Here is a 21,982-nt window from a genome sequence, read left to right on the forward strand (position 1 = left end):
CATATGCACAAACCATCCTATAGCACCAATTCAAAAGAGTCCCCAAGTCTCTTGTCTGTACACCTTCTTCTCAAATGTAATCATGGCCTAACATTGACAGGAAGAATTATTTTGAATGAAGTATGCATGCAGAAGCCAAATCTTATCTAAATTTTACCCAGAGTACAAACCTTAATTTTTAAGCCCTTTTTTTCCACTTGGCTTTTGTTTTGTGCATCAGCTTTGTAAATGTCATCCCAGAGTTCATGGCATGGTTAATTTGTAACCAGGAATGCTCTAGTTTTGCAATAGAGGGCATGTTATAAAGACTGAATGGTGTTGCTATCTGACAGATGCAAGTGGCTTCTTGGGCATGTGCTGTAAGTAGTTTTTCTCCTTGGGAACATTGAACATTGCTAGCAAGTCAGAGGCCCAAATATCTGTGAATTTGTTTAGGAGGCAAGAGTGCTCATCTGATATCTGACCCTCTAACCAGCCTTAATGACTTTGATAGGAAGAGTACTCTGGTGATGAAGTAGAGATTTGACCTAAGAGTGGATGAAGGAAGGTTGGAGAGGATAGGAGGCCCTCTGTCCTGCTAGGAGCTGATAAGTTCATTAAGGCCTTAAACTTAGGCAATGGCAAGTGACTGTAGAGATGGAGTGAAAAGAAATTCATATGTATTTAGGCAGTATCCATTGGTCATCATGACCATTAGAGGTGATGAACAAAAACAAAGCAAGCCCTTTTGATCTGGGTCTGCCTATAAACAGTGGTGGAGTATATTGAGATATGGATTGAAAATGAAGGAGTAGGTTCATGAAGTTGAGAGAGAGAGAAGGTGTTTACATTTGGAAACATATATTCCAATGGAGGCTGAAGTATAAGTGGACAAATAGCAACTGGGTAGATGAGTAAGGATTTTGTAAGACAGTATGGATTAGGAGGATTTCTATAATATAGTAGTTTATACCTAGGACAAGGCCTACTCATAAAGAACATGGCAGTCTTAGGAAGGGGTCTTATACTGGCCACATGGATCTCTTCTTTTAAACTACTGGTGTATGATTACTGTGTCTCTACATCTGGCTCTTTGTTTCTTTGTACTGTTTCATGCTTAGAAAACTAATAATTCCAAGATGATATGCGTACTCAGAAGAATAAGATCTGTTAGAAGTGAAAAATGATCCTTCAGTTGGTACTGAAAGAATGAAGTCTCTAAAACAAGAATGTTATACTTTCATTTTCCTCTTGTTTGAAAAATACTCTTGTGGCTCCCATACATTGCACAGGTGCATGAGTGTTGGTTTGTTATGTTGTACATGACTTGATAAACTATTGTTCTTCCAGCCCAACTAGTCATTTCTTGTAGGGGTTGTTCTCATTTTGTCATTTCACAAATGTTACCTTAAGAAAACATCCATTTAAAATACACATACACGCTAACCAGACTTTTAATGTGCATGTAACATAAATAGAGGGAGTGCTTATTCTGCCTAATAATTCTTCACACTCATAAACTGCCTTTAGATCAAATGACAAGCAATTTGTTTTCCAGGAATGTAAATTAGTATCAGTATTTTCACTTGTTGTTACTACATGGTAATGAATTCATGACTTCGTATATCTGTTGCCCAGGCAAGCTATTTCTCCTACTCTTTCTCCCTAGTAGACATGTCACTGGTCTTTAGTGAGGAGAGAGACTACTGCTCCTTGCTGAACACGCCATCAAATACTTGCTTTAGTTTTATAAATCAAGGTGGGTGACTTATGTTTCTCTGAATCAGAAACTGTTTCATATGTCTACACCCCCCCCCAATGGTTATCTCGCTTCATGTTTTGTAGATCATCTTCATTCCAGAATGTCAGTGTTCCTCTATCTGTTTGTCTTGGTATTTGGGCTTCAGGCTACAATCCATTGTGCACCACATAACAGCTCTGAAGGCAAAGTAACGACCTGTCATTTGCCCCAACAAAATGCCACTCTCTATAAGATGCCATCTATCAATGCTGACTTTGCATTCAGTCTGTATCGGAGGCTCTCTGTGGAGAACCCAGATTTGAACATCTTCTTCTCCCCTGTGAGCATATCTGTTGCTTTAGCCATGCTTTCTTTTGGATCTGGCTCTAGCACCCAAACACAGATTCTGGAGGTGTTGGGGTTTAACCTCACAGATACTCCTGTGACAGAATTACAACAGGGCTTCCAGCATTTGATCTGTTCATTGAATTTCCCAAAGAATGAACTGGAATTGCAGATGGGAAATGCAGTTTTCATTGGGCAGCAGCTGAAACCATTGGCAAAGTTTTTGGATGATGTCAAGACCCTCTATGAAACTGAAGTCTTTTCTACTGACTTCTCCAATGTTTCTGCAGCCCAGCACGAGATCAACAGTTATGTGGAGAAGCAAACCAAAGGGAAAATTGTAGGCTTAATTCAAGGCCTCAAACTGAATATTATCATGATTCTAGTGAACTATATTCATTTCAGAGGTAAGGTGTCAAGAGTTGTCACATGTATCACAGTAATTTTTCACTATTGGCTCCTATCTGTGCATTGTATTGGATTATTCCAGGATGACACACAGCTCTGCATGTGAATTCAGGAAATTTCTAGGGAGATAAAACTTTTAGAGATGTGGTTGACAATGTTATGAATGTCCTGATCCTATCAGGCTACATAATTACAGTTTGTAATATATTTAATGAGATGGGAAAAACCTGTGCTTGGGAAGTCAACTGAATTTCTATGTAAGAATAATATGGTCCTTATTTCCTGTGTACATTTGGATACACTGCAAAAATACCTTGTAACATATATTAAGTACCTACTATGTGCTAAAGATTATGCTACAAAAACATACCATTAATAACTTTCAGTGCTTATCCTTCCAAGGAAGAGTGCCTAAACCTAAAGCTGAAGCTATAAGCATCATGGGGCCTCCTTTCTGAAAGTGCTGTTCCCAAATGGTTCCTCTTGGTTCTATAGATCCTGATTTTTTTTTTTTAAAGTTTGGATGAGTGGACTTTTTGGCATCAGTCACATACCTATATATACTTAAAATGGCAGAATAGTGTTTTCTAATTTCACCCATTTTTCTGGACACTCATATATCTTTGCATGGAAGGAGATTCTCTTTCAGGTGGGTGTAGAAAGCATAGTGTTTCTAAATCTGACTGAGGTCCAGCAGCATTGAAAAGGACTTCTGGTTTTCCCATATTGTAGCCGGATGAATATGTCAGCTGACTTTTTTCTCTGATACTCAGTGAGTCACTTGTAGTTTCTTGGAAAACTGGTTAAGAGTAGGTAGTATTAATTATTAGCTGAATGACTAATAGTTTCAAAGAAACATCTTTCCTCTTTCTGTGTTTTAAGCCCAGTGGGCAAATCCTTTCCGTGTATCTAAAACTGAAGAGAGTTCCAACTTCTCAGTGGACAAGAGCACCACAGTACAAGTGCCCATGATGCATCAGCTAGAACAATACTATCATTACGTGGATATGGAGCTGAATTGTACAGTACTTCAAATGGACTATAGTGCGAACGCCCTGGCACTTTTTGTCCTTCCAAAAGAGGGACACATGGAATGGGTAGAAGCAGCCATGTCATCTAAGACACTGAAGAAGTGGAACCATTTACTGCAGAAAGGGTAAATAATTTAGATGATATGGGGATATAAATGTAGGCTTAAGGGTGTAGTTGAGGATGAGTTAAAGGGAAACCTAGAAGTAGGAACATTGCCCAGAAGCAGCTGGCTGTGGCATTATGATTGTTAAAATATGTCCACAATATACAGTGTGCCTGATACTTTCCTGAATACATCCATAGTGTTTCATCTAAGCATTTTGGGAAAACTCCAAAGCTTGTAGTATCATGGATATTTGTAAAATTAGAAATTGTCATAGTTCCCCAAAGTGAGTACACTAGGAAACTGATACGTTTTTAGGGAACAACTAAAATTTTGGGATGCATTAGATTTGATGTTGGGGGTGGAGTGCACTTATGATGAGCTAGAACAGCAAGATGGAAAACCATGAAATTCCTACACACTACCCTTTGATCTTCACCCCGCTAGACCCCTGTCCTTGCTCAATAACATGGAGCTATATTTTTCTGATAATAAGGGTCAGGACACTGTGTGTTGTAGCCCAGTATTTTCTGAGTCTGAGACCACTTCTTCCATACTACTTTCTGTGTTTCTAGTGCCATGTTAATGATTGTCAATGTTTTCCTAACTCCACACAGATGGGTTGAATTGTTTGTTCCAAAGTTTTCCATTTCTGCCACATATGATCTTGGAAGCACACTTCAGAAGATGGGCATGAGGGATGCCTTTGCTGAAAGTGCTGACTTTCCTGGAATAACAGAAGACAATGGTCTAAAACTTTCCTATGTAAGTTGGTGGATTAGTTGTTTACCATAGGATCTAGGAAGGATATTGAGGATCAAGTGACTCACTCATCTCATTTGGTCAATTAGGAATCTCGTGTCTACAGAAGCAGCATGATTTGGTTAGGTCATCAAAAGAGAGTCAGTCATTCTTGAATCAATTTTGAATAATTACTTAAAAATAAGTCATTTTGGAAGTAATTTCTGGGGCTACATTGATGATGGTTTAGCAGATAAGAGCACTGCTTGCTCTTCCAGAAGACCCAAGTTCAATTTCTAGCAGCATCATGGCACTTCATAATTGTCTGTAACTTCAATCTCATGAGATTTTGATACCCTCTTAAGTGGTTTCCACAGGTACCAGGCATGCATGTGATATAAAGACATGCATGCAGGCCAAATACATATATAAATGAAGAAACATAATTTCCACCCCTAAATTTCATGTACAAAGATGACTCTAATATAATGGAAAGTCTTAACAAAGTGATTATTATAAGATACAGTGCTAGAGGATGTGAGGACACTAAAGAGATGGAAGGTGATTGTTAATGAGATGTTACCCAAACAATTTGTACTAAAATCACAGAAAATTATTCACTATACAATGGAATGTTCATACTCAAGGATAATCACCATAATATGCTGTATTTCTTTTTGTACTTCCAACTTACACAAAAACTATTTCAGTAGATCTTCACTGTCTGTTCTTCTCCCACAGGCTTTTCACAAGGCTGTGCTACACATTGGTGAAGAGGGAACTAAAGAGGGAGCTTCTCCTGAAGTTGGGTCTCTGGATCAGCAAGAAGTACCTCCTCTTCACTCTGTTATCCGATTGGATAGAACATTCTTACTGATGATTTTGGAGAAAAGAACCAGAAGTGTTCTCTTTTTAGGGAAACTTGTTAACCCAACAAAACAGTAATTGAGGAAGAGTCCATTGAGTATGTACATATTATAATAGGAAATAAATGGATAGCAAAACTTAATGTACTTGCTATGGACTTGGACTTTATTTCATTTGTGCAAGTGATAAAAGTGGACCTACTCAGAAGTACAGTGGCTGTAGAAGCAGCTAATCCTGTGATCAAACATGCAGATAGTCAATGAGTGATTGTTATCCAAAACTACAAAAAGGATTGATGTTAGTAGGTCTTTGTAAAGCTGGTCATGAGTTAGCTAAGTCTAGAATTTTTGACTGGGGGTACAAATGCTTTTGGATGTATCTTTTGGACAATAGTTGCAATACAGGTCAAGTCTTTGTATTACACTATTCCAATAGTATGATCAATGAACACACAAATGAAGTAGCTTGTATATATCACATTCAAAATAACCTCTGCTCTTTCTACCTGTGATTTTGGCTACTGCTAGATATTTTTTTTAAAAAAAATAAAACTTCTCTTACTATACTATCAAGTCATAAACTGAGTACTTTCAACTAGGGATGTAGCTTTTGTGACCTAACATGTATTCAACAACAAACCAGGGTGAAATAAATTCTTCACACAAGCCCACATCATCACTAGCAGATGCCATTGTGCTAATTCATAAGCTATTGATGAAAGATAGACAAATCATTTGCATCATATGCTATATTCATTATTTTTATATTCCTTTTAAAATATCTTTCTCCTTTCTCTCATGGAAATTTCCTGGTTGTCCTGTTTGGTTTTTTTGTCTGTAGTCCTCAATAAAATAGGATATTTTGTGTTACCAGAACATCCTCTGCCTAGGTATGCCATACTATCTTCACCTACCGAAGTAGATTTAATCTCAAATTTATGTATTCAAGTACCTTGCATTAGAATTTGGAACACAAATAACAAATTGAGAATTAATTATGAAGTAGCCAAATTCTATCCCACAATATTTCACTTACAGAAAATGAGCAACAAACATGTAAGTACTATGTAGGTTTGACTCCATATGAATATAAATAAAATATGTTTGCAAAATAAATATATTTATCAGTTTTTATTCTTTTCTTAGTAGACACATTTGTAAGAGAGCTTGCATATCTTTTCTATAATATCTTGGCTTTGTAGATAAGGAACTGGAAACCCAGATATGGATAATAACTTATGGTACAGGAAAAAGTTCATTCTTTACATGATGTTTTGTTTCACAGAAGTTACATTACAATACTGGTTCTGTTACTTACACTATTTTGTGATCGTGGGCAAAGTACATAAACTCTATAACTTCTTTTCCTCATGTAATATCCATGCTGTTGGAACCTTATCAAATCCTATGAGATGCAGTGAAAATGCAAGATACCCTCAAATAACATAGGCTATTGCCACTGTCATTGGTTACCTTTGAGAAATTCATTGTAAGACTCCATTGCTGAAGATACTGAACACTTAGAGGAACTGAGCTGGAACTGATCTGGAAACCTTCTCCCTGAGAACTAGCACTCATAGTATCCGTGCTGTTATGTAAGCTGCCAAGGGAGAAAGACAATCAATAGTTCTACTACTCAGTTGTAAAGCCTGTGACTCACACCAATGACCAACCTGGTAATGATGCAATCGGGGCACTTTTATCTTTGAAATAATCAGCAGCTGTTTAATTATATTTAAGGCCCACTCAATAGGAGGGAGTTCATGCCAGATATTGTAAAGTTAGCTAATCTTTCCTGGATGGAGAAGACATAGAGAAGACACTGCTACCACTTCCCCCAAAACAATATAATTTCTACCAGTATTCTTTTTTTTTTTTTTTTTGGCTGGAAAACAATTACAATTTTAATGCTACTTTTTCACAGAGGTAGAACAATTATTTTATGTTTACATGATAACATGAAGCATCACAAGGAGTCTAAGCATTTTTGGGCAACAAGAACAAAACTGGAGGTGCCAAACTATCTAACTTCAAAGTATAAAATAAACAATTTTAATCCAATTGGCATCTATTACTGTGAAAATAGATGTCTTTGCAGGAACAAGACAGAAAGCCTGGACACAAAGCTAAATATTCTACCAGTATTCTAATACTTATCCTTACACACACAAGTAAGTGTAGCTCTGTCCCCTCACCAAAGATGTTTCTTTTAGAAAATTATGGAGGCTATTACAAAATCCACAAGTGATTAATATACAGAGGACAAGTGAATGTGGGGTACTCAACCAAAACAGATACATCTACAACACAACCAGTACACAAAAGAGTCAGTGAAAATTGTGGAAAGGGGAGTTGTTCTATGAGTCAGACAACTAGTATGCTTGCTTCTAGATAGTGTCTTACAGACATGATAGGGATGCTACACCCATGAAACCTCAAAAATATGGCTGTCTAACAAGAACTGCATAATGACAACAATAAGGTATTCCAACACTGGTGGGAGAAATTTCTGGAGGCTTCACCCACAGATGAAGAATTATAATTAATGGCTATTGAGAAAGATAAGATATGTTTTCTCTAAGGATGAACCTCCTGATATGTTCCTTAACACCAAGTAGTTAGTTAGTTATAAACACGTCTATATTGGCAATGCTAAATGGATTCAGTAAAGCAGTAGGTGTGTGTGTGTGTGTGTGTGTGTGTGTGTGTGTGTGTGTGTGTGTGACCTTTCTGTAAATATTATAAAATATCATGGCCAGAAGTAACATTAAGAAATTAGAGTTTGTTTTGGCTTATGGTTCTAGAAGAAATGTCTATAATGGCAAGAAAGATATAGCAACAGATGTTCATAGTAGGAAAGTTACCAATCATATTTCATCAAATAGGAGACTGAGAGAGCAAACTAGAAGTTGGATGAGGCTAAAAATGTTCAAAGCCTGCCAATAATTGATGCACTTCTTCTAGCAAGGGTCCACATCCTAAAAGTTCCATACTCCTAACCCCAAATAGCACAACTAACCAGGATCCAAATATTTAAATGTGTGAGCCAATGGGGGAATGATTCACATTCAAACCACCACATTTCACTCCATGGTCCTTACAAGTTCATGGCCATATCACAGTGCAAATTGCATTCAGTCCTACTTTAAATGCCTCCATAGTCTTTCAGTCTCAACAATGTTTAAAACTCCAATCTCTTCTGAGACTCAATGTAATCCCTCACAATGGAGTACTACTCAGCTATTAAAAACAGTGAATTCATGAAATTCTTAGGCAAATGGATGATACTAGAAAATATCATCCTGAGGGAGGTAACCCAGTCACAAAAGAACACACATGGTATGCACTCACTGATAAGTGGATATTAGCCCAGAAGCTTGAAATATGCAAGATACAATTCACAGACCACATAAAGCTCAAGAAGAAGGAAGACCAAAGTATGGATACTTAGATCCTTCTTAGAAGGGAGAAGAAAATACCCATGGGAGGAGATATAGATACATAGTGTGGAGCAGAGACAGAAGGAAAGGCCATCTAGAGACTGCCCCACCTGGGGATTCATCCCATATACAGTTATCAAACCCAGACACTATTGTGGATACCAACAAGTGCTTGCTGACAGGAGCCTCCACACTATTTGTTTCTGGTCTTGCCTGAGTTCCTGACCCAATTTCGATTGTGAACTGAATGCAAAGAAAAAAATAAAACCTTTCCTCCCCAAGTTGTTTTTAGGCAGTATTTTATAACAACATCGGAAAAGCAGGTTAGAAATATATATTTATTTCAGGCCCATGGTGGCCGGGGACTGGCCCTGACCAGAAGGAACCTGAGCCACTGGTCCTGAAGGGATCCCGTGTCTGTGTTCCAGCTGATATAGCTGTCTCCTGAGAGACTCTGCCAGTGCCTGACTAATACAGAAGTGGATGCTCACAGTCGTCCATTAGACAGAGCACAGGGTCCTCCAATGAAAGAACTAGAGAAAGTACCTAAGGAACTTAAGGGGTTTACAGCCCCATAGAAGGAACAGCATGAACTAACCAGTACCCTAGAGCTCTCTTGGACTAAACCACCAATCAAAGAAAACACATGGTGGGACTCATGGCTCTAGCTGCATATGTAGCAGAGAATGGCGTAGTCGATTATCAATGGGAAGAGAGGAGGCCCTTGGTCCCATGAAGGTTCTATGCCCCAGTATAGTGGAATGTCTGGCTCAGGAAGCAGGAGTGGGTAGGTTGGGGAGCAAGGGGAAGGGGTAGAGGATAGGGGATTTTTGGAATGGAAACTAGGAAAGGGGATAACATTTGAAATGTAAACAAAGAAAATATCTAATTAAAAAAAAAGTCCAAAGGGACAATACATATCTAGAAATAAAAAGAAATACATACTTATATAACAATATAGTTATAGAAAAGAAGGTCATGGACTTCAGAAGGGTTAGGGGAGACAAGAGGAAGTGAGTGGTGGAGAATAAAGGGTGGAATTGATGTAAATTTAATATTCATGTATGAATTTATAATCTACTGTGAGAACCTGTATCTAAGAAAACATAGGGAAGCCTTCTGGTGCCCTGAGCAGACCTTGGGCACTAGCTCTGTGCCCAATCCTACAATATCCAGAGGAAGCTGGACTCCCAGGTGCTCTAACATGCCCAGGATCATAGCACTGCAGCCAATCCCACAATACCCAGGGGGATTTGAACTCCCAGGAGCTCTAACACACCCAGGATAATAGGTGAGGAGGCCACAACATCTTCCCCAACACCAGGAGCTACCGGGATCACTGACGATCCAGTGATGAAGGAACCCCCACCCTACAAGTGTCATGGGTTCCTTCCAGTCTACACCAGTGCTCTGAGCAGACCTTGGGTGCTAGCTCCACACCAAGTCCTACAGCACCCAGAGGAAGCTCAACTCCCAGGTGCTCTAACATGCCCAGGATCATAGGATCCTAGGATCCCAGGATTCTGGGAGCTTGGTCACACAAGGATTTTAGGATCCCAGAGGCAGCTTGACTCCTAAGAGCTCTTATACCCAGGATCTCAGGATCACAGAATCATAAAGACAGCTGGACTCTGAGGAATTCTGACACAAGCAAGATAAAAGGAGGGACAGGCTCTAGTCAGAGACAATGAGTACAGGTAGCACTAGAGTTAACCAGATGGAGAGAGGCAAGTGCAAGAACATAAGCAGCAGAAACCAAGGTTACTTTGCATCATCAGAACCCAGTACTTCCACCACAGCAAGTCCTAGATACCCCATCACACCAGAAAAGCAAGATTCAGATTTAAAATAGCTTGTTATGATGATGATAGAGGACTTTAAGAAGGACATAAATAACTCCCTTAAAGAAATACAGGAGAACACAGGTAAACAGGTAGAAGCCTTTAAGGAGGAAACACAAAAATACCTTTAAAAGTTACAGGAAAACACAAACAAACAGGTGAAGGAATTGAACAAAACCATCCAGGACCTAAAAATGGAAGTAGAGACAATAAAGAAACCCCAAGGGAGACTACCCGGAGATAGAAAACCTAGGAAAAAGATCACGAGTCACAAGTGCAAGTATCACCAACAGAATACAAGAGATGGAAGAGAGAATCTCAAGTGAAGAAGATAGCATAGAAAACATTGACACAACAGTCAATGAAAATGCAAAATGCAAAAAGCTCCTAACTCAAAACATCCAGGAAATTCAGAACACACAATGAGAAGAGCAAACCTAAGGATAATAGGTAAAGAAGGGAGTAAGATTTCCAACTTAAAGGGCCAGTAATTAACTTCAACAAAATTATAGAAGAAAATTCTTCCCTAACCTAAAGAAAGAGATGCCCATGAACATACAAGAAGCCTATAGAACTCCAAATAGATGGGACCAGAAAAGAAATTCCTTCTGTCACATAATAATCAAAACACTAAATGCACAAAACAATGAAAGAATATTAAAAGCAATAAGGGAAAAAGGTCAAGTAACATATAAAGGCAGACCTATCAGAATTACACCAGACTTCTCACCAGAGACTATGAAAGCTAGAAGATCCTGGATAGATATCATTCAGACCCTAAGAGAACACAAATGCCAGCCCAGGCTATTATACCCAGAAAAACTCTCAATTTACACAGATGAAGAAACCAAGATATTCCATGACAAAAACACATTTACACAATATCTTTCCACAATCCAGCCCTACATAGGATAATAGATGGAAAAACTCCAACACAAAGAGGGAAACTATACCCTAGAATGGGTGTTGGATTTTGTCAAATGCTTTCTCAGCATCTAACGAGATGATCATGTGGTTTTTGTCTTTGAGTTTGTTTATATACTGGATTACTTTGATGGATTTCCGTATATTGAACCATCCCTGCATCCCTGGGATGAAACCTACTTGGTCAGGATGGATGATTGTTTTAATGTGTTCTTGGATTCCATTAGCAAGAACTTTTTTGAGGATTTTGCATCAATATTCTTAAGGGATATTGGCCTGAGCTTCTCTATCTTTGTTGGGTCTTTTTGTGGTTTAGGTATCAGAGTAATTGTGGCTTCATAGAATGAGTTGAGTAGAGTACTTTCTGTTTCAATTTTCTGGAATAGTTTGTGAAGAACTGGGATTAGATCTTCTTTGAAGGTCTCATAGAACTCTGCACTAAACCCATCTGGTCCTGGGCTTCTTTTGGTTGGGAGACTATTAATGACTGCTTCTATTCCTTTGGGGGATATAAGGCTGTTTAGATCATTAACCTGATCTTGATTCAAATTTGGTACCTGGTATCTGTCTAGAAACTTATCCATTTCATCCAGGTTCTCCAGCTTTGTTGAGTATAGCCTTTTGTTGAAGGATCTGATGGTGTTTTGGATTTCTTCAGGATCTGTTGTTATGTCTCCCTTTTCATTTCTGATTTTGTTAATTAGAATGCTTTCCCTGTGCCCTCTAGTGAGTCTGGCTAAGTGTTTGTCTGTCTTGTTGATTTTCTCAAAGTAGCAGCTCCTCGTTTGGTTGATTCTTTGAATAGTTCTTCTTGTTTCCACTTGGTTGATTTCGCCCCTGACTTTGTTTCCTGCCATCTACTCCTCTTAGGTGAATTTGCTTCCTTTTGTCCTAGAGCTTTTAGGTGTGTTGTCAAGCTGCTAATGTGTGTTCTCTCTAGTTTCTTTTTGGAGGCACTCAGAGCTTTGTGTTTTCCTCTTAGAAATGCTTTCATTGTGTCCCAAAAGTTTGGGTATGTTGTGGCTTCATTTCCATTGAATTCTAAAAAGTTCTTAATTTCTTTCTTTATTCCTTCCTTGACCAAGGTATCATTGAGAAGAGTGTTGTTCAGTTTCCACGTGAATGCTGGCTTTCTATTATTTATTTTGTTATTGAGGATCAGCCTTAGTCCATGGTGATCTTATAGGATGCATGGGACAATTTCAATATTTTTGTATCTGTTGAGGCTTGTTTTGTGACCAATTATGTGGTCAATTTTAGAGAGGTTACCATGAGGTGCTGAGAAGAAGATATATCCTTTAGTTTTAGGATAAAATGTTCTGTAGATATCTGTCAGATCCATTTGTTTCATAACTTCTGTTAGTTTCACTGTGTCCCTGTTTAGTTTCTGTTTCCATGATCTGTCCACTGGTGAAAGTGGTGTGTTGAAGTCTCCCACTATTAATGTGTGAGTTGCAATATGTGCTTTGAGCTTTACTAAAGTATCTTTAATGAATGTGGCTGCCCTTGTATTTGGAGCATAGATATTCAAAATTTAGTGTTCCTCTTGGAGGATTTTACCTTTGATGAGTATGAAGTGCCCCTCCTTGTCTTTTTTGATGACTTTGGTTTGGAAGTCAATCTTATTAGATATTAGAATGGCTACTTCAGCTTGTTTCTTCAGACCATTTGCTTGGAAAATTGTTTTCCAGCCTTTCACTCTGAGGTAGTGTCTATCTTTTTCTCTGAGATGAGTTTCCTGTAAGCAGCAAAATGTTGGGTCTTGTTTGTGTAGCCAGTTTGTTAGTCTATGTCTTTTTATCGGGGAGTTGAATCCATTGATATTAAGAGATATTAAGGAAAAGTAATTGTTGCTTCCTGTTATTTTTGTTGTTAAAGTTGGCATTCTCTTCTTGTGGCTGTATTCTTTTAGGTTTGTTGAGGGATTACCTTCTTGCTTTTTCTAGGGCATGGTTTCCATCCTTGTATTGTTTTTTTTTTTTTTTTTTTTTTCTGTTATTATCCTTTGAAGGCCTGGATTCGTGGAAAGATAATGTGTGAATTTGGTTTTCTTGTAGAATACTTTGGTTTCTCCATCTATGGTAATTGAGAGTTTGGCTGGGTATAGTAGCCTGGGCTGGAATTTGTGTTCTCGTAGTTTCTGTATAACATCTGTCCAGGCCTTTCTGGCTTTCATAGTCTCTGGTGAAAAATCTGGTGTAATTCTGATAGGCTTGCCTTTATATGTTACTTGACCTTTTTCCCTTACTGCTTTTAGTATTCTATCTTTATTTAGTGCATTTGTTGTTCTGATTATTATGTGTCAGGAGGAATTTCTTTTCTGGTCCAGTCTATTTGGAGTTCTGTAGGCTTCTTGTATGATCATGGGCATCTCTTTCTTTAGATTTGGGAAGTTTTCTTCTATAATTTTGTTGAAGATGTTTGCTGGTCCTTTGAGTTGAAAATCTTCATTCTCATCTACTCCTATTATCCGTAGGTTTGGTCTTCTCATTGTGTCCTGGATTTCCTGGATGTTTTGAGTTAGGATCTTTTTGCATTTTCCATTTTCTTTGATTGTTGTGCCGATGTTCTCTATGGAATCTTCTGCACCTGAGATTCTCTCTTCCATCTTTTGTATTATGTTGCTGATGCTCACATCTATGGGTCCAGATTTCTTTCCTAGGGTTTCTATCTTCAGCGTTGCCTCACTTTGGGTTTTCTTTATTGTGTCTACTTCCCTTTTTAGGTCTAGTATGGTTTTGTTCATTTCCATCACCTCTTTGGATGTGTTTTCCTGTTTTTCTTTAAGGACTTCTATCTGTTTGGTTGTGTTTTCCCGTTTTTCTTTAAGGACTTGTAACTCTTTAGCAGTGTTCTCCTGTATTTCTTTAAGTGAGTTATTAAGTCCTTCTTGATGTCCTCTACCATCATCATGAGATATGCTTTTAAATCTGGGTCCAGCTTTTCAGGTGTGTTGGGGTGCCCTTGGACTGGGTGAGGTGGGAGTGCTGGGTTCTGATGATGGTGAGTTGTCTTGGTTTCTGTTAGTAAGATTATTACATTTACCTTTCGCCATCTGGTAATCTCTAGAGTTAGTTGTTATAGTTGTCTCTGTTTAGAGATTGTTCTTCTGGTGATTCTGTTACTGTCTATCAGCAGACCTGGGAGACAGGCTCTCTCGTCTGAGTTTCATTGGTCAGAGCACTCTCTGCTGGCAAGCTCTCCTCTCACAGGGAAGGTACACAGATATCTGGCATTTGGACCTCCTCCTGGCCTAAGATGAAGGCCCAAAACCGGACCTTTCCCAGAAGCAGTGTTGCTTTGGCAGGTCACAGAAGCTGTCAGCTTCTGTGGTGCACACTCTCACCTGTGCAGACTAAGTTCCTAATTTTGGCAGAGTCACAGAACCAAGATGGCTTCTGCCGCTCCTGAGGCCAAGGGCTCTCGAGACGGGTGGACACCTGTCCTCTGGCCGGGAGGGTGGCCGGATGTCTGGAGCCCAAAAAGGGTGCTGCCTCAGAGGATCTGTGGCTCCTGCCAGTCCCCAAAGCTGTCAGCTTCTATGGTGCACACTCTCGCCTGTGCAGACTAAGTTCCTAAATTCGGCAGAGTTCCCAGTCTTCTTCTATATACATGCTGGGGGCATGGTCCAGCCCATGTATGCTTTTTGGTTGGTGGCTAAGTCTCTGGGAGCTCCCAGGGATCAGGATTAATTAATACTGTTACTTGATACTTATGAGACTTCCTATGGGTTGTCATCCCTTAGATTCCTTCACTCTTCTCTTTAACTCTTTCATAGGGGTCCCTGACTTAAGTTCTATGGTTGGCTGTAAGTATCTGCATCTGTCTCAGTCAGCTGCTGGTAGAGCCTCTCAGAGGACAGCCATGTTAGGCTCTTGTATATATGCACACCATAGCATCAATAATAGTGTCGGGAATTGTTGCCTGCCCATGAGAGGGATCTGAAGGTAGCTTTCCCTCAGTATCTGCTTTATTTTTGTCCCTGCATTTCATTTAGACAGTAACAATTCTGGGTCAAAAATTGTGAAGGCCCCCCTTCATTGGGGGCCCTTCCTATCTACTGGAGGTGGAACCTGAAGAGACCACCTCCAGAAATTTCTTTAGGCTTAGAGTCCAAGATCAAGATTTCACTGTGTTTAGTTCCAGTGAGGATTATATTCTAGCTTGCTGATGTTCATCTTTTTATACTAAGTTATATATAATTTACATGCTGGAACACAAACTAGACACTGCTCACATATAGTTTTTAAATGGATGCTAATCTTCATGACTGTTCTACCCTAAAGACCTATGAACTTCTAAGAGAATAGATCTCCAAATACTATCACCTTGGGAAATACAGTGTTAAAACACAAATGGTAGTAATCGTATCATATTTTGATTACTGTAGTAAGTGTAATTGACTATGAAAGGCTATAAAGTTTTAAAATTATACAGCTTTTACACTACTATTGTAGTGTGGGGCTATCTCTTCATGGAAGGTCATAGTCTAGAACTTAGGAGTTCTGTTAGTGGACAACTTGAAAGTTTAGTTCTTTCCAGGGCTATCTTACTTTCAGGGCTGTCAATTCTTTATGGTTTAAAATTGCATTTGTGTAGATATATATGTATATATGTATATCTACATATGTATATCTGTATATATATCTATCTATATCATGTATATATATAGATATAGATATAGATATAGATATATATCATGTATATTTGTGCATGAACCTGTAACAGTACATGACAGAACCATACCCATAAGAAATGGTTAGCTATATTTTGAGCAAATATTACTTTTTTTTTCAATTTTTTATTAAATATTTTCTTCATTTACATTTCAAATGCTATCTCAAAAGTCCCCTATACCTCCCCCTGCCCTGCTCCCCTACCCACCTACTCCCACTTCTTGGCCCTGGCATTCCCCTATACTGGGGCATATAAAGTTTGCAAGACCAAGGGGCCTCTCTTCCCAATGATGGCCGACTAGGCCATCTTCTGCTACATATGCAGCTAGAGACACGTCTATTTCTCATCAAAATTTGGCAAGAGAGTATCAATCACTTTGAGTGTCAAACAAATGCTGCTAGTATCTGTTGTGTAACACAGGCTATTGCCTTTCCTGATTATTGGGATCAATGACCTTTGTCTACATGGAGTAATGGAGAATCTGATTCCAGTTGTTAATAGCTGATTTTATTTAAGTCTCATCTTCACCTTATTTCTTGTGCTTCACATCTGAGATAGCAGATAAGAAAGTTAATATCTTCTTTATTTTGGTATTAACAGAGGTTCAAATCACATGAGTCCTTTTCTACATATTTGCATACTCAGAGACACTCTATCCAAAAAACCATTAAAGCACACATTTGGGTAATTTTTCTATGGTCTTAAGATGTATTATTCTTTTTTCTAGTTCTTTGATAAAATACCATGACTAAGACAAATTATAGAAGGAAGAGCACTGAGAATGATGTGAGACTTTTAAAACCTCACAGCCTGCCACTAGTGACACACTCCCTCCAACAGGGACACACCTCTTAAGCCTCCCTAGACAGGACCATTAACTAATGGCATTGTACCTAAATACTTGAGACTTTAGAGAACATCTCATTCAAATAGCATAGACACCATTCCTAGATGAGCTTGGGTCTTCTTAAGTCTTCTGAAAAAAAAAAGTTTTATTTTATATGTAATGAAAACTTCACTCCTTTGATATACGGTGATCCCATCTGTATTCATTTCCATGTCAGTCTGCCTATGCTTGTGGCCAAAATGATCAGGTATTCTATTTCCTGCACACAAGCATCCTGAAATATCTAAGCAGGATCCATATCTCATACTCAAATGCTTTCTAGCTAAACTTCATGGGGAAATAGTCATCCCTTAGTTTTTTTTTTTTTAATGATTTATACCCCCCCCCAGCTTAGCACTGTAGAAACTGGAGGTAGAATCCCCCAGTAGGTTATTGAAACTTACTTTTATGTCTATCCATTGTTCCTCCAAGCCCTGGATTCTTCCTACTGTGGACACATAGTCATAGCAGATCATGACTATAGTTAGTTTACTGTAGTTTTAGGGCAGCAAGCCAATATTCAAAGTATCATCATTGAACTGGAACTTCAAGCAAGCCTTAACCAAGTATAGTAGTCAGATTTTCAATTACTGTGACAATGCATCTAAAAAAATAAGTTAAAGAAGAAAATATTTATTTTGGCTTATGGTTTCAGAGGTTCAAGTGTATGGTCACTCCACCCAATTGCGATGAGCTTTTCTTTTTTTTTTTTTCTCTTTAGTAATTATTTTTTTTTATTTTATATTTTTATTACATATTATCCTCAATTACATTTCCAATACTATCCCAAAAGTCCCCCATAGCGCCCCCCACTTCCCTACCCACCCATTCCCATTCTTTTGGCCCTGGCATTCCCCTATATTGGGGCATATAAAGTTTGCAAGTCCAATGGGCCTCTCTTTCCATTGATGGCCGACTAGGCCATCTTTCGATACATATGCAGCTAGAGACAAGAGCTCCAGGGTTCTGGTTAGTACATCATGTTGTTCCAACAATAGGGTTGCAGATCCCTTTAGCTCCTTAGGTACTTTCTCTAGCTTCTCCATTGGGAGCCTTGTGATACATCCAATAGCTGACTGTGAACATCCACTCCTGTGTTTGTTAGGCCCCGGCATCGTCTCACAAGAGACAGCTATATTTGGGTCCTTTCAGCAAAATCTTGCTAGTGTATGCAATGGTGTCAGCGTTTAGAAGCTGATTATGGGATGGATCCCTGGATACGGCAGTCTCTAAATGGTCCATCCTTTCATCCCAGCTACGAGCTTTGTCTCTGTAACTCTTTCCCTGGGTGTTTTGTTCCCAATTCTAAGAAGGTGCACAGTGTCCACACTTTGGTCTTCATTCTTCTTGAGTTTCATGCGTTTATCAAATTGTATCTTATATCTTGGGTATCCTAAGTTTTGGGCTAATATCCACTTATCAATGAATACATATTGTGTGAGTTCTTTTGTGATTGTGTTACTTCACTCAAGATGATGCCCTCCAGGTCCATCCATTTGGCTAGGAATTTCATAAATTCATTCTTTTTAATAGCTGAGTAGTACTCCATTGTGTAAATGTACCATAATTTCTGTATCCATTCCTCTGTTGAGGGACATCTGGGTTCTTTCCAGCTTCTGGCTATTATAAATAGGGCTGCTATGAACATAGTGGAGCATGTGTCCTTTTTACCGGTTGGGACATCTTCTGGATATATGCCCAGGAGAGGTATTGCTGGATCCTCCGGTAGTACTATGTCCAGTTTTCTGAGGAACCGCCAAACTGATTTCCAGAGTGGTTGTACAAGCTTGCAATCCCACCAACAATGGAGGAGTGTTCCTCTTTCTCCACATCCTCGCCAGCATCTGCTGTCACCTGAATTTTTGATCTTAGCCATTCTGACTGGTGTGAGGTGGAATCTCAGGGTTGTTTTGATTTGCATTTCCCTGATGATTAAGGATGTTGAACATTTTTTCAGGTGCTTCTCTGCTATTCGGTATTCCTCAGGTGAGAATTCTTTGTTCAGTTCTGAGCCCCATTTTTTAATGGGGTTATTTGACTTTCTGGAGTCCACCTTCTTGAGTTCTTTATATATATTGGATATTAGTCCCTTATCTGATTTAGGATAGGTGAAGATCCTTTCCCAATCTGTTGGTGGTTTTTTTGTCTTATTGATGGTGTCTTTAGCCTTGCAGAAGCTTTGTAGTTTCATGAGGTCCCACTTGTCAATTCTCGATCTTACAGCACAAGCCATTACTGTTCTATTCAGGAATTTTTCCCCTGTGCCCATATCTTCAAGGCTTTTCCCCACTTTCTCCTCTATAAGTTTCAGTGTCTCTGGTTTTATGTGAAGTTCCTTGATCCACTTAGACTTGACCTTAGTACAAGGAGATAGGAATGGATCGATTCGCATTCTTCTACATGTTAACAACCAGTTGTGCCAGCACCATTTGTTGAAAATGCTGTCTTTCTTCCACTGGATGTTTTTAGCTCCCTTGTCGAAGATCAAGTGACCATAGGTGTGTGGGTTCATTTCTGGGTCTTCAATTCTATTCCATTGGTCTATTTGTCTGTCACTATACCAGTACCATGCAGTTTTTATCACAATTGCTCTGTAATAGAGCTTTAGGTCCGGCATGGTGATTCCACCAGAGGTTCTTTTATCCTTGAGAAGAGTTTTTGCTATCCTAGGTTTTTTGTTATTCCAGATGAATTTGCAGATTGCACTTTCTAATTCGTTGAAGAATTGATTTGGAATTTTGATGGGGATTGCATTGAATCTGTAGATTGCTTTTGGCAAGATAGCCATTTTTACAATGTTGATCCTGCCAATCCATGAGCATGGGAGATCTTTCCATCTTCTGAGATCTTCTGTAATTTCTTTCTTCAGAGACTTGAAGTTTTTATTATACAGATCTTTCACTTCCTTAGTTAGAGTCACGCCAAGATATTTTATATTATTTGTGACTATTGAGAAGGGTGTTGTTTCCCTAATTTCTTTCTCAGCCTGTTTATTCTTTGTGTAGAGAAAGGCCATTGATTTGTTTGAGTTAATTTTATATCCAGCTACTTCACCGAAGCTGTTTATCAGGCTTAGGAGTTCTCTGGTGGAATTTTTAGGGTCACTTATATATACTATCATATCATCTGCAAAAAGTGATATTTTGACTTCATCTTTTCCAATTTGTATCCCTTTGATCTCCTTTTGTTGTCGAATTGCTCTGGCTAGGACTTCAAGTACAATGTTGAATAGGTATGGAGAAAGTGGACAGCCTTGTCTAGTCCCTGATTTTAGAGGGATTGCTTCAAGCTTCTCACCATTTACTTTGATGTTGGCTACTGGTTTGCTGTAGATTGCTTTTATCATGTTTAGGTATGGGCCTTGAATTCCTGATCTTTCCAAGACTTTTATCATGAATGGGTGTTGGATCTTGTCAAATGCTTTTTCCGCATCTAACGAGATGACCATGTGGTTTTTGTCTTTGAGTTTGTTTATATACTGGATTACGTTGATGGATTTCCGTATATTGAACCATCCCTGCATCCCTGGGATGAAACCTACTTGGTCAGGATGGATGATTGTTTTGATGTGTTCTTGGATTCGGTTAGCAAGAACTTTATTGAGGATTTTTGCATCAATATTCATAAGGGATATTGGTCTGAAGTTTTCTATCTTTGTTGGGTCTTTTTGTGGTTTAGGTATCAGAGTAATTGTGGCTTCATAGAATGAGTTGGGTAGAGTACCTTCTGTTTCTATTTTGTGGAATAGTTTGTGAAGAACTGGGATTAGATCTTCTTTGAAGGTCTGATAGAACTCTGCACTAAACCCATCTGGTCCTGGGCTTTTTTTAGTTGGGAGACTATTAATGACTACTTCTATTTCTTTGGGGGATATAGGGCTGTTTAGATCATTAACCTGATCTTGATTCAACTTTGGTACCTGGTATCTGTCTAGGAACTTCTCCATTTCATCCAGGTTCTCCAGTTTTGTTGAGTATAGCCTTTGGTAGAAGGATCTGATGGTGTTTTGGATGTCTTCAGGATCTGTTGTTATGTCTCCTTTTTCATTTCTGATTTTGTTAATTAGGATGCTTTCCCTGTGCCCTCTAGTGAGTCTGGCTAAGGGTTTATCTATCTTGTTGATTTTCTCAAAGAACCAGCTCCTTGATTGGTTGATTCTTTGAATAGTTTTTCTTGTTTCCACTTGGTTGATTTCACCCCTGAGTTTGATTATTTCCTGCCGTCTACTCCTCTTGGGTGAATTTGCTTCCTTTTGTTCTAGTGCTTTTAGGTGTGTTGTCAAGCTGCTAATGTGTGCTCTCTCTAGTTTCCTTTTGGAGGCACTCAGAGCTATGAGTTTTCCTCTTAGAAATGCTTTCATTGCGTCCCATAAGTTTGGGTATGTTGTGGCTTCATTTTCATTGAACTCTAAAAAGTCCTTAATTTCTTTCTTTATTCCTTCCTTGACCAAGGTATCATTGAGAAGAGTGTTGTTCAGTTTCCACGTGAAGGTTGGCTTTCTATTATTTATTTTGTTATTGAAGATCAGCCTTAGTCCATGGTGATCTGATAGGATGCATGGGACAATTTCAATATTTTTATATCTGTTGAGGCCTGCTTTGTGACCAATTATGTGGTCAATTTTGGAGAAGGTACCATGAGGTGCTGAGAAAAAGGTATATCCTTTTGTTTTAGGATAGAATGTTCTGTAGATATCTGCCAGATCCATTTGGTTCATAATTTGTCTTAGTTTCACTGTGTCCCTGTTTAGTTTCTGTTTCCATGATCTGTCCATTGGTGAAAGTGGTGTGTTGAAGTCTCCCACTATTATTGTATGAGGTGCAATGTGTGCTTTGAGCTTTACTAAAGTTTCTTTAATGAATGTGGCTGCCTTTGTATTTGGAGCATAGATATTCAGGATTGATAGTTCCTCTTGGAGGATTTTACCTTTGATGAGTATGAAGTGTCCCTCCCTGTCTTTTTTAATGACTTTGGGTTGGAAGTCAATCTTATCAGATAT

At 38.7% G+C, this 21,982-nt stretch overlaps 1 protein-coding gene across 3 annotated transcripts; it reads left to right on the top strand.

Annotated features, from left to right (window-relative positions):
* Positions 1-308: 308 nt before the first annotated feature.
* Positions 309-6,331, top strand: Serpina7 (serpin family A member 7). 3 transcript variants are annotated; one of them, XM_021153356.2, is made up of 6 exons: positions 322-359; positions 1,649-1,738; positions 1,825-2,472; positions 3,356-3,629; positions 4,226-4,373; positions 5,091-6,331. In XM_021153356.2, exons 1-6 carry the CDS (start codon positions 353-355, stop codon positions 5,292-5,294), a joined length of 1,371 nt encoding a protein of 456 aa, XP_021009015.1. In that variant the 5' UTR covers positions 322-352; the 3' UTR covers positions 5,295-6,331. The 3 variants fall into 3 exon arrangements, with proteins under 3 accessions (XP_021009018.1, XP_021009015.1, XP_021009016.1); XM_021153357.2 differs by having other exon boundaries at positions 332-359; positions 1,652-1,738; XM_021153359.1 differs by lacking the exon at positions 1,649-1,738 and having other exon boundaries at positions 309-359.
* The last annotated feature ends 15,651 nt before the right edge of the window (positions 6,332-21,982 follow it).

The sequence above is a fragment of the Mus caroli genome, unplaced genomic scaffold, assembly GCF_978045245.1.
Source record: "Mus caroli unplaced genomic scaffold, Mus_caroli_1 scaffold_5, whole genome shotgun sequence".
Classification (NCBI taxonomy): Eukaryota; Metazoa; Chordata; class Mammalia; order Rodentia; family Muridae; genus Mus; species Mus caroli.